The following is an 18314-nucleotide window of genomic DNA, read 5'->3' as shown; positions in this document are numbered from 1 at the left end:
TATGCCCTGTCTCCTTAAACTTGTTTTTTTAATTTATTTTTTAAGTAACCTGAATTGGAAAGGTACACAATAAAGCGGCCATTTTTGTCAGATGTGTGTTTTTTTTTTTTTTTTTGGTCAGTGTCACCTGCATAGTTTGTACTTATACTGATATGTATAAGGCGTGGGCTGATTACCGGTTTGACGTTTTACTGTGATTTTAAAATGTTAAGGTTTCAATATCCGCTAATACTGTCTGTCAAGGTAATGATCTCTGTTTTTCTTTTTTGAGGGAATGTATAAGCAGGGCTCAATATGACTAGCTGTTGAAGTTAATTGCCCCCATTTAATTTAGCGTTGTTCAAATGTGCCCTTCTGTTATTCAGAGTACCCCAAAAGGAGCCCAGTGCTTACAAAGAAAGGAAACGTTTTAATGCAAGCGGATCATATCGTGGGTCTCCCTCTCGAAAAATACACACACGCAAACACACACTGTTTAGACAGCTTTTCCTTTAGCAGTAGTTTTAAATGGCTTACCTTAACTAAAATTATGCGTCACATTGGAGCCAAAAATATAATTCTGATCGTTTACTGTGCATCTTGCTGCTCTAAAAAGTAAATAAGTCATACTACACTATAACTTACACAAGACTACGGACTACTTCTTCTACTTCCATTTGATTTTTGTCAAATACTTTTGGTTCATTAGCGCCCCCTTCCTTAGCATAGATACGCGGTTGGCAGGTGCTTTTGGTGCATTACTGCCACATTATTAAACGGAGTGCATGCATGTGGCAGTAATTTAACTGTACATTAAATGAAAGAAAAAGCGAAAGACTGAACACAAATAACCCCCCAAAAAAGTAAGGTAAAAAATTGGACATAAAAACACAAAATGTGGATGCATAATTATGCTATGACTGTGTCTCTTATGTCAATTTGTTTGTATTTCTTTATTAACCACTGGAACCTTAGCATAAAAACCGTCACATAAAAATTGTCACAGTAATGTGAATGTCGTAATTTGCCAGAGTGTTTTCCCCCCCCCCCACTTTATTTACATAGCGCTGTAGTTGTAACTGATTTGAATTATTATTTATTGTTTTGATCAGGTCATGTTCAATAAAGTATACATGATTGCATTGGATTCAATTATAAATGTAAATATTCATATTTTAACTAAGGCTCCAAGTAAGAGAAAGAAGTTACCACTATTTTCAACATTGGTACTTGTGAAAATGTCTTCCAAATAAAAGTCAAATTGGTACTGCATAAAATCCTTAACTGAATTGAAAATCAATGTGAATCGAATCGAATTGGGCCCTTCTGAATCTAATTGAATCGATTTTGGAAATCTGAATCGATACCCAGCCCTAAATACAATATATTTTCTTCAATGGGGAAATGTATCCAAATATAAAATAAAAATAAAAAAGAAGTCATTTTAGAGCAGTTTCTACACGGTTATCATACCATCATTTAATATCAGCCCATGCCTAATGTATATACGATATATATAATTGGCTGAATTTCTGCAGGTTGGTGACCTAATGCTCAATCCCCTTTGGTGATTTGGTCTGGTTTTGGTGATTTATGGTCAAATTCACAGAAACCACATAATACCTGGTTTTGGCCTTAATTCTAGAATGAACACAAACAATAGAAATTATATATCACATAAAGGTATTATGCACGTGCTCTAATTTTCATGTTTCATTCATTCAATCTGTTATCAATTATTTCACCTCATTAACTCCTTAGAGAAAATGTGTAGTTCTGGTCCGAAAACATTACTGTCTAATCAAATGCAAACAGTGTTATTTAGAGATAATTGAATTCCAAAGTTGTTTCCACTTTTAAAACTATTATCTCACATGATGGTGTAGTTCAGCAAAGCACAGATTGGGCCCCTCCCCCAATACGTAATGTGATTACACTGTAGCAGCAGGAAAGATAAGTAATTTGAAGGAATTTAGAATGAAATATACCATTTGTATTGACATCCGAAAATGCCTGGGAAAAGATCTTATTTTGACTGTTCCTCTCCTCTGGGACCTGAAAGGCATGTATGTATGTGTTCCTCTAACACAGTCGGCCTTGATTTTGGGGCTCACACCCAGCAGTGGGTTTTAGTCTGGTCATATTGCAGGGTGATAAATCTGTTGCTAATCTCTCAGGCCTGATGGTGTACTTTGACTATGTGTCCCAGTCAACCTTGTCCATACACACACACACTTTCTGAACAACTTTTTTTTGGCAACAGGAAAGGGAGGTGCCCGACCACTTTTATGGGTACACTGAGGCTAAGTTTAAAAACAAAACAAAAAATCTGTTTCAGGGAAATGAATGGCTACAGTTATATTCACAAGCTGGCCTTCCAATCATTAAGAGATATACAATTGTTTCATTCACTTCTAAAACAAATGGACTACTCTTGGTGTGAGGACCAGAAAGCAATTTGGGGAGGGTATATCTGGAAGTAGTTCTAATCTTGCTTGGGTGACAGACAAAGTGACAGCAGGCCATGACAAATGTGTCTTTGACACCCCTGGCCCCCATGTTCAGTGTGATTGCTTGAACCCATCTGAGGTGCTGACACGGAGAGCTTTTCAGTTTAAGGCGTCCGACCCATTATTTTTTCTCAGAAATAAACTGCATGTGTCAACATTTAACATTAAAATGTTGTTTGATATAACTGTAGATTTACACTCGTTTTGTCTTGTTCAGGAGACTTGCAGGGAATGACTTATCCTTCATCCACCCCGAAGCCCTGTCTGGACTGCATCAGCTCAAAGTCCTGTAAGCATGCACCCTCCTTGCCGCCACCACTGTCAACACTCTCATGTGGATACAAACACACACTGTGACAGTGTGAAGTTTTCCACCCATGGGGTGGGGGAAAAGTAAATATTTCACTATGTTGTGGTGCAACTTTGTGGCTCTGTTAACATATTAATATTAATTCAGTAAAAAGCTATTTTATGTCCCTGGTCCACACATGTTTTTGCTAACACACCTTGTGTAAAGATTAGTTCTTAATATTAATTAATATATTACTAATAATATTACTTAATATTTGGCTTCACATTGTAGTTTTCTTTTATATGCTCTCGCACTGAAAGGTACACTATTATATACACATGCGTGCAAAGTCCTAGCGCTATGGTTGATATGCAAGTGAGCTCTTTGCTCAAGGCCCTCAAGGTAGTGTGCCTGTAGTGTCCAAAGTACATTGCATCTTGTATATATGCATTAATGAATAAATTAATGCTGTACATGTTAATGGTAGTCCTGTATATTGACAAATTATATATCCCATAATTTTGCAACAAGCAGTATGTTATTTGGAATATAGCAGTGTAATATTTTACATCACACAGCACTATGAGTTTGAACCAAGAGGTAAGCTATATTATGAAACCTTTAAGATATTTTGCATCTATTTGTCTGTTAAGAGTAATTTTGTATATCATAAAGAATTAGTTATGAAGTTATTATAAGTGTCAACAAATTGAAGAGAGCTTACAAATCTTACCAATACAGTTAGATTTGGTTGTATATTTGATCTGGTAAACCAATTGGTTTGAGTTTGATTAAAAACATGGATATGCTTTTTATCATCAGGATGCTCCAGAATAATCAACTTAAGACCGTACCTAGCGCTGCCCTGAAGAATCTTCATTTTCTTCAGTCTCTGTGAGTTACTAAAACCTTTTTACTTGCATGCACACACAAACACAATAAAGAGGGGCTTCATTTATCAATTAGAGTTGTTATCCTTATAGATTCTAGTTTAGTAATGTTGAACCTTAGGAGTATTTTTGTTCTGTGTCACCGATCTAACATTTGTATCAATGTGGTAGGCTCGCCTTGAAAAAATTAATACAAACACCGACCAACCCCAACACTACCAAAAGTGTGGTTAGAGGTATATTCCGAAGGATTTGTTTTTGGCGTGTCCGAGACGTTTGTGCGGAGCCTCAACGTTTTCCTTCCAGCCAAGCCGCGGAAGCAAGCTACTATCAGTGGCATATGCAAATTTTGCTGTGCGAAGTCTGCGAACCCTCGATCCCGATTGGTGGATTGGTTTTAGGCCTGTTTCTGGTTAGCTGGTGTCCTCGGCCTCCTCAAGCCCTCAGTTTTGAATGGGGATAGACCGATTATCGGCTCGGCGCCGATATCTGGCATTTTGATGAATATCGGTATCGGCCTTTTGAAAAAACTGATGACTGATATTAAATCCATATAAAACAATTTATTTCGATTTTCAGTTGGCTTTCAGGGTGTTTCCTTGCTCAAATTAAAGCGGATGTGGTATCATCCTGACTGTAATTGCTGACTACCGATACCAGGTATCAGTATTCGTGCCAATACCAGTTTTATTTTAAGGTATCGGTACTCGCGTTAAGATCAGGGACAAGAAATTAGAAATTATATGAATACAAGTTGCCATTAACTTCATGCAATTTTAAGTACAAATAATATATTGGGATATATAAGTCTTTCTTTAAAATGATCTGTGATTTATGGGTGGGGAATTTCATTAACTAATGGTAAATTGCGGTGACTACTAAAGAGTTGCATATCGGTTGGAAACAAAAAGTGGTATTGAACATCCGTAATCCTGACCATGCGCCAAGACGTGCATGTATTCTGTAAATTCAACTGACTCAATTTCATTTTTTACAGGCAACCTATAATAATTCCATGTTTCAACAATAAGAATAATAGTTCTAATAAGAATATGACTATTGTCATGTTAAAGCATTCATTCATTATCAGGCTGAAGGTGGCGAGCAAATAAAACAGCAACGGAAAAATGTTGGACAGTATCTACCTTCAAGCTAGTAATGCCACTACTGCTGCCTGACACTTTGTTTTATTTTGAATGTTTTTGTGGTGTGAAAGTTATAAACTAAGACATTTCTATCATTGGCGGGTTTTCGTTCCTGTAGTTTTAGTCATGCTGCAGTTTTATTCATCAAAATCCCTGCCAAAATGTCAGTATCCTTCAGCTCCACTTTACATAACTTCTTGGCTATTTTGTGTAATTCCTAGCAACATGTGTTTTAATTTGTACGAATTTTTGAACTATTTGCCAATTAGCTCATGGGCTTTGTATTGAGTGCTGTACTTAAGTTTTATTTACCCCTTTTTGTGTTTGACATTGATTAATGTACGAACGGGTCCATCAGGAAAAACATGCTAAAAATGTAACATTTATCCATTAACGGCTCTCTCCATGATCCCATTGTCCTGTGTTTTCCCGTCTTCTTTTAGTCTCTCTTCACTGTGAGGGTTAAAAGTGTCTCTTGCTGAAGTAATATGCTTTTGTGGAGCCAGGACTCACTTTGCATAAAGCCCCCCAGAGAGCTAAATGTCAATCAAGACTGTTTTTCCTTCCAGCCCAGACACTTGAGGAATTTTGAGGGAGGGTGAGACACACAGTGAGAGGGAGGATATCGGGAAGAAAACAGTTCGGTGATGGTGTTAAAACACTTACCTGTACATATTCAAAAAAATAATAATCTGTTGGGAATGTCAAATTCCAAATTTTAGCCAACTCACTGGGCTTCTCTGAGAAAGTCAGAAATTAATTAAGCACAATTTAACCCCTAAAGTGAATTTGTCTGTTCGCAAATGCAAGTTAATATTTCAAGTTTCGCATCTGGCATTAACCATCCATTGGATGGTCATCACCCCAAATATAGTATTTTATCTAATTCTTGTCTTAATTATTTTCCTCCCGTCTCCTCTCTCCTTTAGCCGCCTAGATGCCAACCATATTACCACAGTACCAGATAACAGTTTTGAGGATCTTCAGCAACTGCGGCATCTATGGTTGGATGACAACAACCTAACAGAGGTCCCAGTTGGGTCTCTGCGGCACCAGGCAAACCTTCAAGCGCTGACTTTGGCACTGAACCGCATCTTGTACATACCAGACAACGCCTTTGCAAACCTCACCAGTCTAGTTGTACTGTAAGTTTTATCATGCAACTGTTAAAATTGTTATGTTAAATTGAGGTACAAAGTAAACAAACGTAAGGTTTTGACCATCATGGCGTTTTACCTTCCCTTGGTTAGTATATAACTATACTGTATTCAATTCAGTCGTCCTTCGCACTGTGAAGCTCTCAAACCTTTACAATTGATAGCAAAACACCTTTCATTATTTACATTCATGTCTTAAATAAAGGAAACTGACAAAAATAATCAAAAGCATGTTACAGTCAAACCTGTTAATAAATGTTAATGAAGGAATTTACAGGTAACATATTTTAACCTCATGTTAAACAGCATATTCTATATTGTAATCATTACCCATGACCCTAAAGAGGTCAAGTGGTATACAAAACGTACGGATTGTGCTTTTATTATAATGTGACACCTGACACCTAATTTAAGCAATCTTTTTATCGTTCTTAGCAGAGCTAGGGAACTTTCCAGTCAGTATACGATAATAGACACAACAGGATCAACCTGCTTGTGTACTTTGGTTAACATTAATTAAGGAGACAAAGTGACTAAGAACATTCTATGCTTTAATAAAATGTCCTGAAGCGGGTAAAGGCCTCTGAGTTCAGCTAACTAACAGTTAGTTAGTATTACATTTTCATAACTTTGTCTTTAAAGTGTAAAAATAAATAAACAGCCTATTAAAATACTGTACAGTGATACGTTTCATATCTTTGTTAATCTGTTGAGTTTTCAAAATCAATCGTGAACATGTCTTTATATAATCTGAAAGAAAAGACAGTGGACCAGAAAATGCAAAACCACATAAATAAATTGCATACAACCGGCTGGCAAAGCACATTTGCCTTATGTGTACTGCATGACAAGGTCTTTGAACGTGATTCCAACTTTTTCCGTCTTGCTCAGGCATCTTCACAACAACAAAATTAAGGAGATTGGCAACAACTGCTTCACTGGTCTTGTGAACCTGGAAACACTGTAAGTTCTCAGGTGTATGCGTGTGCATGTGTTAATAACCCGCCACCCCCCGCCCCCGACCCCAACCTTTGCTCTGGTCCTCCAGACATCATTGTCTCCACTTCCTCCTGTAATTGCTGAGGATAAATAGAGCAAAGTACATGATTCTTATCAAATCTGCCCTCCCACTGTTTGCTTCTTCCTGCCACACAGCCATGAAAATGCTTTAATGACCGCCACGGCCCCTTATTGCATGGCAACCTCCTTTACTGGTGAACTGAGAAGTCACAATGACTCTCTTGTGTGTCAGTTGGTGCTAACTGCATTTTCCTACATATCGGTGCATCACAGAATTCTCTCTTGACCTCATATCAGCCTTTGTTAAATCTAATACATTTGCAGTTATGTTTGTCAGTTGTGTTTTAAATTGTGTGATTTATTGCTGATAGTGGTCCAAGAATGTCACAGGAATGTTTACTACCCCTAGATTTATCATCTCAAAGTTTGCTAACGGGCTCTATTTTATTACTGTATTGTTCAACTGTTAGCTGCGCTGTATAATGATGAGCCAATTGGGGTGCCTTTGCATGTTTTTACAACACTGCTGTAAACTTTTTAATCAGATTTGTTTTCCCACAGAGAGTAGCATCTTTTTCCAAACTATTAAAGGGGAAGTCAACCCATCATTTCTTTCTTGACAAGAATATGTTCTATGCAGCCCCACCAGCCTAAATACGGTATTCTGGTTAATATTGTGTTTGTGGAATATGAGTTAAGCAGCAAAATCTATCTGCTTTTATCACTATCAGAAGGCGGCTATTTTGTTACATGCTGTCGAGTGGAAAATAAGATCACAGTTTCTCAGCTAACGACCAATCACAGCTCAGCTTCAGAAAACAGGTGAGCTGTGCTAGATCGTAGCCAGATCCCTGAGGAACAGTGATGTCATCTTCAGTTGACAACAGGTGGCAAAATGGCCGCCCCCGAGATGGATAAAAATGGCTGGATTGTGCTTCATAGCTCATATTCCACATTGACAAGAAATGTTTAAGTTTGACTTCCCCTTTAAGTATATCTCCACAAGTGATTTGCTTTTCAACAAGTTGTAAAATGTCATTGTACTTAAAGATAAAGATTCTGTCACTTAAAAATGTTGAGTAACTGTTTGCTTTTCTATGTCTTCTCTCACTGAAGGGATCTTAACTTCAACAACCTGATTGTTTTCCCCAAAGCAATACAAGCCCTGCCCAAACTGAAAGAACTGTAAGTATATCTTTTTTATTATTATAATTTTTTATTAGTGCTCAGATTTTTTGGGACATGTCTCTAAACTCTGCCAAGTCCAATGTTTCTTTCACTATACAGACACTAGCTTACTTACGAACATCAAGGCATATGAACACACTGTGGTGTTTGTTGGTAATGGTTATGCAAGTCTGAATTTTTTAAATGCATTCCTTCAGTGTAGTACGCCATTTTGTCGCAATCCATGCCAGCTAAATGGATACCACGGCTTACCCACAGCGTCAGTTTGCTAACAAATGCGCTAGCTGTTTGTAACTTTTTTTTGTTTTGTTTTTGTGATTAAAATCATCATCATCATCCATCAGGACTAATTGCAAGTGATGATAGTGGCAGTGCTAAGAACCGCCAAACAATCTCAATGGAAACAAAGATTGTCATAATAGGGAAATTAAATTGAGGTGGAATGTGGCATCTGCAGTCAACTGTCTGGCCACACAAAAGAAAAGCTCCAGATGAAGATTTTTGTCCAGGGAATGTTGTGAATTAAGTTTCCATGTTCATGTTCAAAGATGGCAGCCGGGAATAGTGATACCACTCTTACCTACCTTCTCCTCACCTTTTGCAGTCAACGCCTGGTACCTTTTTTTTCTTTTTTTTTTTTATAGTTTTTCGCCGGTTCAAGAAATGTGCCAATTTGTGCCATGTGTGTGTTAGTCAAGCAGAAAAGTTTCCAGAAACGTTTAGAAAATAATTGAGAGGCTACAATAGAATACTAGTAGTCGACTGTGAGTAGGGTAGTATTTGTGTATATACTGCACAATATAACAACAAAAATGTCAATGTGGCTCTTGGCTCAAGGTCCTTTCAGTTTTTGGCACATGCTTACACAAGACGGAGCTTGAATGTGTCACTTACCAACGTGTGTCAAATTAAGCTTCTTTTTTTTCCTGAAATGTCTGTTATTTAATGACAAAACATCCATCCATGCATTTTCGTGACTGCTTAACCCTCCTATGACCAAACATCTACATTTTAATGAGTGTGGTTGTAAAATATCATGGGAATTGTAAATGTGTCTTGACCATAACTTGGCTGTTATGGTGTGGAATTGCATGGTAAAATCACTGTGGTCATTATTTTTGACTTTCCTTGTTTTTTTATTTACCTGACATGTATGCATTCATTTATGCGAAGTCTCAAAATACATCCAATGTAATTGGCCTTCTTCTTGTAGGGGGTTCCATAGCAACAATATTGCTTCCATACCAGAAGGGGCTTTCCATAACAACCCCCTGCTGAGAACCATGTAAGATTAAACACACACTCTCATCCACCTCTGAAAAGACAAATGCCACTATTTAGTTTGTGCCGACATTGTCCAAAAGATGGATTCATGTTGAAATAAATGTTTGTCCCTCATTGCAGACACTTTTATGACAACCCGCTGTCGTTTGTGGGTGCTTCGGCGTTCCAGAATTTGTCTGACCTCCACTCCCTGTAAGTCGCACATAACCTGACAAAGAAAGCCCTGTCAAATCTAGTCAATGTTAATGTGTTGTGAGGGTTTTGCATACATGTCATTTTGTGTGCGTTATAAAGTATCTCACAAAAGTGAGTAAACCCCTCAGATTTTTGCAAATGTATAACAATATCTTTTCATGGAACAACACTTAACAAATTGCACTATAATATAATGAAAAGTAGTCGGTTTACATCGAGTAGAGTAGTAGATACCGGCAATGGAAACGAGGCTTTATATAACAGTGTAAATGTATTTATTGTTCCCTCAAAAAACAGCCATTAATAGCTACATCCTTGGCAACAAAGATGAGTACACCCTTAAGTGAAACTGTTCAAAGTGTCAATATTTAGTGTGGCTGCCATTATTTTCCAGCACGTGTCTCTTGGGCATGGAGTTCACCAGAGCTTCAAAGGTTGCCTCTTGAGGTTTAGGTCTTGAGACATGCTTGGCCAGTCCATCGCCTCTTACCCTCAGCCTCTTTAGCAAGACAGTGGTCATCTTGGAGGTGTGAGAGCTGTAATACCCAATTCACACCTGATACCTTGTCACACTAATGAGTTAAATAATAATAATAATACATTTAACTTATCAGCACCTTTCATGACACCCAAGGACACTTTACAGGGCAGACTAAACTAAGACAATTAAAAGCAAACTGGGGGGTGGTTACTCGCTTTTGTTACTAGGGGTTAAGATATTAATGACTGCATTTCAAGCTATTTTGAGGGAACAATAAATTTTATGTAGCTGCACAGTCTACTTTTCAATGTGTCCATGTCCATCAGTGTTGTCCCATGAAAAGATATCATTAAATATCTGCAAAAAAAAGTCAGGGTATTACTCACTTTTGTGAGATACTGTGTTCGCATGTTTCAGTAAAATTTCCCTTGCCGCACTCTGCTGCGGTCTAATTATTGCTACATTGTATATTTTCTCACCGTGTGTTTCCCAGGATGCTGCGTGGGGCCGGCATGATGCACGACTTCCCAATCCTCACGTGGACAAACAACATTGAGAGCCTGTGAGGAAACCTGAATGAATAATGGCCGCTCATTGGATTGTGTGCGTCACAGTGGTGCTTGATGAGGTTTTTGTATTCCCAGGACGCTGTCAGGGACCAAGATATCATCTGTCCCCGTTGATTTGTGTGACGATCTCAAGCTGCTAAGGACGCTGTAAGAAACTTTCCTTTTCCATTCCTTGCGTGTTGACTTGCCTTTGTCGTCACGCCTTCATTTCAGAGGATCCCGGTGTGCTAATTAGCTGTCTGCGTTGCTCTCATTAGAGATTTGTCCTTCAATGAGATCAAGGAGTTACCATCCCTTCAGGGCTGCGTCCAAGTGCAAGAGATGTGAGTTTGGATCTGCTTAAGAATGAACAAATGTATTCATATCTTGTTAAAACAATGTAAGCCTTGCTGGCCTCTTGTTTCAATCAACAGAAGCTTTCAGCACAACCAAATTGAGCAAATAGGAAGGGAACATTTTCAAGGTCTTACTGCTCTCCGTTTACTGTAAGTCACTTCAGTCTCGCAAACATGGATGGATGCCATGACATGTTTCATACCTTCATGGTTCTGGTTTTCCACAGCGACCTGAGTAGAAATAAAATCCAATTCATCCACAGTGATGCTTTTCTCACCCTCACTGCTCTCACTAACCTGTAAGTATGAATGATTGCCTAATGACAGCCAGACTGCAACTCTGTTTATGATCAAATCATATGGCGTGTGTACAATCTCTGCAGAGATCTGAGTATGAACTTTTTGACTATGCTTCCAACGACTGGCCTGAGTGCCCTCAGTCAACTGAAACTCTCAGGGAACCCACAGATGAAAAATGTGCTGACTGTCAGCCAGTTACCCAAACTCAGGTGAGGAAACTCTCACGCTTAATTCATGTCACTCAACTTGGATGCAAATATGTTTGTTTGTGTGTACCAGTGTCAAGTTGTATTTTACCACGGTGGCTTAAACGTAAATGACACAATTTGAAAATGAACAAAGTTGGATACAAACAATTTCCCCAAATATCTTCACACGCAAATATTATTCGCAAAGCAAATATTCCTCTGTGCCTGCTTTGTAGATCCATTTCCGTCCCGTATGCCTACCAATGTTGTGCATTTGTGGGATGTGACTCAGTGACAAGTTCTTGTGAGGAAAGTGACGTCAAGCGATCAGCAGGTGAGAATGCTGCAGTCACAACCTTCGCCTCCAAAATGTGGCATGTAAACTGCAAATTTAAAATATGTATGCATCTAAATATGTAACTAGTTGTGCGGGTCTGTATTGTAACATTTGTTACTTATCTTTTAGGTGGAGAGGAGGTGGAACAAATTTCAATGATTATGCATTGCTCTCCGTCACCAGGCAAGCCAGTTAAGCTTTTTCCTCAATGTGCCAATGCCTTTTTTTTTCTTTCTTTTTTTTTATCAATATGTTGTATGTGGCCCTACTGGTCTAAACACTGTAATCTGATCAAGATTATGTTTGTAGAATATGATTTAAGCAGCAAAATCCAACCGTTTTTATCCATCTCAGGAGGTAGCCATTTTGTCACTTGCTGTCAACTGAAAACGGCATCACAGTTGCTGAGGGTTCAGGTAACGACCAATCATGGCTCACCTGTTTGCTCATGTGAAGTTTGCAAGCTGAGCCGTGCCTGGTTGTTACTTGTTCCCTGAGCATTGAGCAACTGTAATGGCATTATCAGTCGACAGCAAGTGACAAAATTGGTTGAGATGAATCAAAATGGCTGGATTTTGCTTGGGCTGGGTTAAAAAAAATCAAATAATCGATATCAAATCGAATTTCCTTTTTGAGCCTATCGATTCATAAAATCTTTTGCCATAAATTCACAAGAAAATAGAATTTGAAAAGCTGTCTTTTTTTTTTTTTGTATCTTACGGTTTTCTTGAAATTTAGTGTTCACATGAATTTAAAAGTATTTTCTTACGTTTATGAAAGACCAGACATTGGTCTTTAAGACAATTCACAATCATTTTCATTTGGATTTACAATGATTGAATTTGAATTATGGAAATATTTTCATCTCATTCTTGCTGATGTCAATGTTTAGGTAACACTTAAGTGATAATAACAATTGTTACTTTCATTAATAAACTAAATTAGTTAGTTAGTGCTTCCGCAAAATTTTATTTGGAATTTAATGTTTGTGGAGTTTTTTTTTTTTAATCATGGCCTAGATATGTAAGAAGAATTGATCATTAATCAATATCTGCTTAAATTGAAGTCAATCTACTGTAACCGAATTTGAAAAAAAAAATCAAAATTGAATTTAACCGAACTCTTGTGAATCAAAATTGAATCGATGTAGGAAATTAGAATCGATACCCAGCCCAAGATTTTGCCAATTCATATTCCACAAACGCATGATTAATATTAACACTCCGTGTTTCGACTGGTGGGGCCACATAGAACATATTATTGTAAAAACTATTTTTGAGTTGTTTTTTTTTGTTCACTTTCTCTGTTTCCGCTTTCTGTGTTCAGGAGCCTTTAAGCCTTGTGAGCATCTTTTAGGCAACTGGATGATTCGCCTGACCGTCTGGTTCATCTGCCTGGTGTCGCTGGTTTTTAACAGTCTAGTGCTGGTTGCCACTTTCTCCCCCACACGCTGCACCTTAGGCCATGCCCACTGGTGGACTCCATCCATCCCTCCAGCCCGGCTGCTGATGGGGCTTCTCGCCTTGGCCAACCTGCTCACAGGCCTCTACGTGGGCGTGTTGACCGTGCTTGACATCGCCACTTGGGGATCCTTCGCCGAGTTCGGCGTGTGGTGGGAAATGGGACTTGGCTGCCAGTTTGCGGGCTCTCTTGCAGTTTTCTCATCAGAATGGGCCGTTTTATTGCTCTTACTGGCAGCGGTGGAGCGCAGTGTGGCTGTGCGGGATATTCTTGGCAAAGGGATGATGTCATCGACGAGGAGCAGCCTCGGCCGCAGGGGATGCTGGAGACGAGATCGCCGTTTCGGCCTGGCCGCGGGACTGTTGGGGCTGTTTGCCGCCGCTGCCGCCTGCCTGCCTCTCCTGAAGTTCAGCCTACAGTCCGCCTCTCCTCTCTGCCTGCCCTTCGCCGGCGCCGAGAGTCCGGCCCTGAGCGTCACGGTGGTCCTGGTGCTGCTCAACGCGCTGGCTTACCTGTTCACGGCAGCCGTGTACACTCAGCTGTACTGCCAGCTCGGGAGGGTGGAGCTGGTCGACCCGGAGCAGACGGGTGCCCTGCGCCATGTCGCTTGGCTCATCTTCACCAACTGCATCTTCTTTTGCCCTGTGGCCGCTTTCTCCTTCGCCCCCCTTTTAACGGGGTCCGCCGTCGGAGGCCCTGAGATCGCCAAGTCCGTCACTCTCATTTTCTTCCCCCTGCCCGCGTGCCTCAACCCGGTTCTCTATGTTTTCTTCAGCCCGGCCTTCAAGGAGGACTGGCTGAGGTTACGCAGCTGCGGGCGTTTGACCAGGGAGACCAAGCAAACAGGAGGCGAAAGTCGCGCAGACGACGGAGGCGGAGACTCTGAGCTCACGGCCGGCGGCTCCTCCGCTCAATTAAACTTTGACTGTGGAGTTTACTCTCAGCTTTGCGGAGAGATGCTCGTGTGCGAAGAGTGTGAGGCAACGCTGCATGCCAAGACCTGTTCTTCCCGCTCTTCCTCCACAGTCTGCAGACACTTGGCCAAGTCTCACAGCTGTCCCACCCTCCTGACGGGAGCCACGGCGTGCCAGCGCACCGAGGGGTTCTGGCCCGAGAGCGCCACGCCGTCCGCTCAGTCAGAGTACGCCGACGAGGGCGACTCGTTTGTATCCGACAGCTCGGACCAAGTTCAGGCGTGCGGCAGAGCCTGCTTCTGTCAGAGCAAAGGCCTCCCTCTAGTACACTACTCATACAGCATACCTCGAGTCAAAGACTAAGGCCGCCTTCGGAACATCAGTTCACAAGGGGACAAACGATTGGTGGCCTCGGTGAAAGATTACAGCAAGCACTTAGGTTTGTTTTCAAAGTGTAAACATATGGAGGACCAAAACTGCCAAAATTCAAAATGAATGAATAAATAAATGAATAAAAGTGAAAATAAAAACTGATATAAAAATAAAAGTCAAAAAATAAATACTATATATAAATCCCTAAATTAAGTTTAAAAAATCCGTAAGATTAAAAAAATATATATAAAAATAAATACAAAAATAAATAGAATGAAAAATCAATCAAAAACGCTCTGCTCTCACATTTATTTATTTCATTCTGCAGAATGTCTAACGTAAGACGCGCTTAGGACCGCCCTCTCATTTGAATACGATTTCAACCTGACAAAGTGTCTGCAGCATGAAATAAATAAATGTGAGGATTATGATTGATATTTAATTCTAATATCTATTTATATATTTATTTTTGTATTTCAACATATATTTAAATTTTTTGGGAATATCGTTTTGTATTGATTTTTATTGTTTATTTACTTAGGGATCAACACCTTTATCATACATTACAAACAATATGTTCCATTCTTAATGACAACTCATATAATGTTGGCAGCTTTGGTCGTCGATATAAACAGACACAAGCAATCATTTAAAGGGAACTTTAAGCGTATGTGGAAGAGAAGATTGTGTCGGCCAACAAACGGACGTTGCGGAAGACGTCTCGCCACATGTGCCTGATTCTCGCTTTTTGACGAGACTACTTCGCTATGTGCACTTGTGGACTTTTCAATTATTTTAAATGTGCGCCTCCACAATGTTCGCTTGATACTGTCATTTTATTTTTTTACATAAACGTAGCCAACAATTGTAAAGTTTGTGAATGTATACGTCTGGTGGTCTCCACCTTAAAAGTGAAAAATGTCTGGACTGTGCTGCTTGCCTGTACAGTGTGAAAAAATGGTATGGGAGGTTGTCATTCTCTACTCAACACTTGCTTGTATTAAGTCGGCAAGACTAAGAATGTGATCAAGTAGCAGATATCACTGTTTTGCGCGACAGCCTCGCTTGTCTGCCTTATTTATTGTTTGAGCGGCAGCAATGTTTGGATGGAGGTCGTGTCATTTGTGTGAACTGGTTCAGTAACGAATAAGCAGCTTTTGTTAGGCTGTTGCAAATGGTGTGTTTTGAAAATACATCAACTGGTACATGTAAAGAGGTTTTGTTTGCTCATCTGATGCTTCCAAATGCTTAAAGACCTTTTGCTAAGATCAGGTTGCTTTAATGCAGAACGTTTCATTGCTTTGCAGAGTAAGGTGCACTTTTGTTTTCAACTCAGTTGGCACTTTAAAAAAAAAAAATAGTTTTTATTAAAGCTAAGTGTAATTGCATTGGGCAAATCCCTGTTTAAATGCTTTCATCACACAGAGCTACAGATAATTAGCTAATTCCTTAATTAGACGTGAATTACAGCCAACACAAAATTAAATATTTGTTTGGGGCGTGCAGTTTTAAATGAACAGGAACAATAATAATAATAATCAAACAAGGCTCTTCAAATCTACTCCACTGTACCAGCAACATTATTATACTGTAGGATTTTTTAAATTAATTTTTTTAGCTTATTTCCACTCTGTCTCATCTCTTGCTGTGTTATGCGTACTCTCATTTCCAAACATCTTCAAATGTGACCGACTGTGCGAGGACTTGGCTGAAGTCATTTTACACATTAAGTGGGTTCCACCCTCAGAGCATGTATCTGCAAGTGCTCAGGAATGTAGCCAATGAACGTTGTCTCTACCATCAAGATCTTGTGTCCTTAAGTGAATCTTCTCAAGTTCGGTCCTCGAGAGCCCCTATCCAGTCTGTTTTCCATGTTTCCCTCCTGCAGCACAGCTGAATCTAATGGTCGGCTAATCGGCAAGCTTTGCGGATCCTGATCATGAATCAGGTGTGTTGGTAAAGAGAAACATGGACAACAGGCTGGATAGGGGCTCTCGAGGACCGAACTTGAGCACCCCTGGTCTAGATTTTGTTGTCTGTCGCGCCTGCCAAAATGTCCTTTGATTGTTCGACATATCTCCTATCACAACTGTTGAAAATGTACAGGTCTTTTTGTAGGTAGGTGAATGTGTATTAAGAATCTAGGTGTTAATGTCTATTTTTATAGCTGTCTATAAATTATTTGAATAATACTATCAAGACTGGGATGCTACTCTAGGAAGCTACCTCCGGTTGTAGTTATCAGCAGTACTTTACAAAAGACAACCCCCTTTTTGTTATTGTTTGTTTTTTTGCCCCTGTTCCTTTTGTTGGCATCCCTGGCTTTATGTTGACCCTTTTGTGTGAACATAATGTTAAGTGCGAATTGTGGGAGGAATCTATTCTGTATACTGTGATTTTTATTTTTTAACCAAACTATACATTAAGTTTTGTTTTATGGATAAATGTGCAGATGTTTTTTTTTTTCATTGTCCTTTTTATGAGATCTCCCCTGGCTGTATTGTTTGATCTGCTCATGTAGAAAAAAATGTGAATAAATCATTGCAAACAAAACGGTTTTCATGAGGAAATGTTGTCGAACTGGGAGAAAAGTCACGAAGGTGCCTTTAAAGTATTTTCATTCAATTCATTCATTTGTAAAAGAAAACAATACAATATAATGCAAATATTCTCTGATGTAGAATGAAATGGAATGGAAACAAAACAAGTTGTATTTTATCTTCCCTGTTTCCCCCCCAAAATTCAGTTACAAAAAAAATAAAATAAAATAAATGTAGCGTTACTGGTGCATACATGGTTTGATATGTTGTACCAGGGTTATAATAGTTAAGGATTTTTTTATATCGTTTTTATTTTTGTTTTGTAAATTCAGTTGTCATTAGGTTTTAGTGCAAGTTTGTTGCTTTTTATTAGTTTTTATGTATTTTTAAAGGGACAGTAATGTGAAAAATCAACGTTTTGGAGCTTTTAGCCATGTTAAAATGCTAGTTCCTCACTAAAAACTATCACCAAAGTGGGGTTTTCCTCCATTCGCCCCTCTATGAGAAATTCGAGGTCATTCTGCTCTGCAAGCACCAGCCCGACCCAACCCGAGAAAACGAGCGGGTGCTCCCTCTTATGACGGGTGGGCACACTCGCGTGCCGTAGTCCTGCAGGTTTTGTATGTTTCCCTTCTCCAACGCTGCTGATATACGATCAGCTCATCAGCAAGCTCTACATAAGCCTGATAACGATCCTGTTGATTGGAATCCGCTTGTGTTGGAAGAGGAAAAACCTGCAGGACTTCGGCCCTCGAGGACCAAGTTTGCCCACTTCTGCTCTGACGTCATCAGGTGCGGACCCACCCCTGCGCCGCCTATGCGGACTAAACACACGCCCACCTTCTCTGAGACCTCCATGCTCGCAGGATAGTGATAAAAGTAGCCTTTATCAGTAAACGTTCTGTCCAAATGAATTCAAGGCAATCAATTATCCTTCACATTTGCAATGCCAAAGTGCAATGACAATTGGCCGTCTTAAATTCTCAGAAGTTCCTTGGCTGACACTTGTGTAAACTAGTAAAATTTCTGCACTGTTGAACCGTACTGAATGAATGGTGTAGTGGTTAGCTCGCCCTGTAAGCAGAAGGTCCCGGGTTCGCGTCCCACTCCGTTTTTTTGTGTGTAAAATGCTTCATTTTAGTTTATTTTTTATCAGT

At 39.5% G+C, this 18314-nt stretch overlaps 1 protein-coding gene across 1 annotated transcript in view; it reads left to right on the top strand.

The window, feature by feature from the left end:
- Positions 1–16500, top strand: part of lgr4 (leucine-rich repeat containing G protein-coupled receptor 4) — a 29052-nt gene extending 12552 nt beyond the window's left edge. The window contains exons 3-18 of the mRNA XM_086071947.1: positions 2707–2778; positions 3604–3675; positions 5746–5961; positions 6865–6936; positions 8110–8178; positions 9395–9466; positions 9586–9657; positions 10635–10703; positions 10786–10857; positions 10968–11033; positions 11124–11195; positions 11273–11344; positions 11429–11554; positions 11770–11867; positions 12000–12053; positions 13197–16500. Of these exons, the coding sequence (XP_085928073.1) occupies positions 2707–2778; positions 3604–3675; positions 5746–5961; positions 6865–6936; positions 8110–8178; positions 9395–9466; positions 9586–9657; positions 10635–10703; positions 10786–10857; positions 10968–11033; positions 11124–11195; positions 11273–11344; positions 11429–11554; positions 11770–11867; positions 12000–12053; positions 13197–14608 (2686 nt within the window). The 3' untranslated portion in view covers positions 14609–16500. The remainder of the gene's footprint in view (positions 1–2706; positions 2779–3603; positions 3676–5745; positions 5962–6864; positions 6937–8109; positions 8179–9394; positions 9467–9585; positions 9658–10634; positions 10704–10785; positions 10858–10967; positions 11034–11123; positions 11196–11272; positions 11345–11428; positions 11555–11769; positions 11868–11999; positions 12054–13196) is intronic.
- The last annotated feature ends 1814 nt before the right edge of the window (positions 16501–18314 follow it).

This window comes from Leptonotus elevatus, chromosome 3 (genome assembly GCF_054856555.1).
Source record: "Leptonotus elevatus isolate MCC_2025b chromosome 3, RoL_Lele_1.0, whole genome shotgun sequence".
In the NCBI taxonomy this organism is placed as follows: Eukaryota; Metazoa; Chordata; class Actinopteri; order Syngnathiformes; family Syngnathidae; genus Leptonotus; species Leptonotus elevatus.
This window is presented reverse-complemented; position numbering and strand designations above follow the sequence as displayed.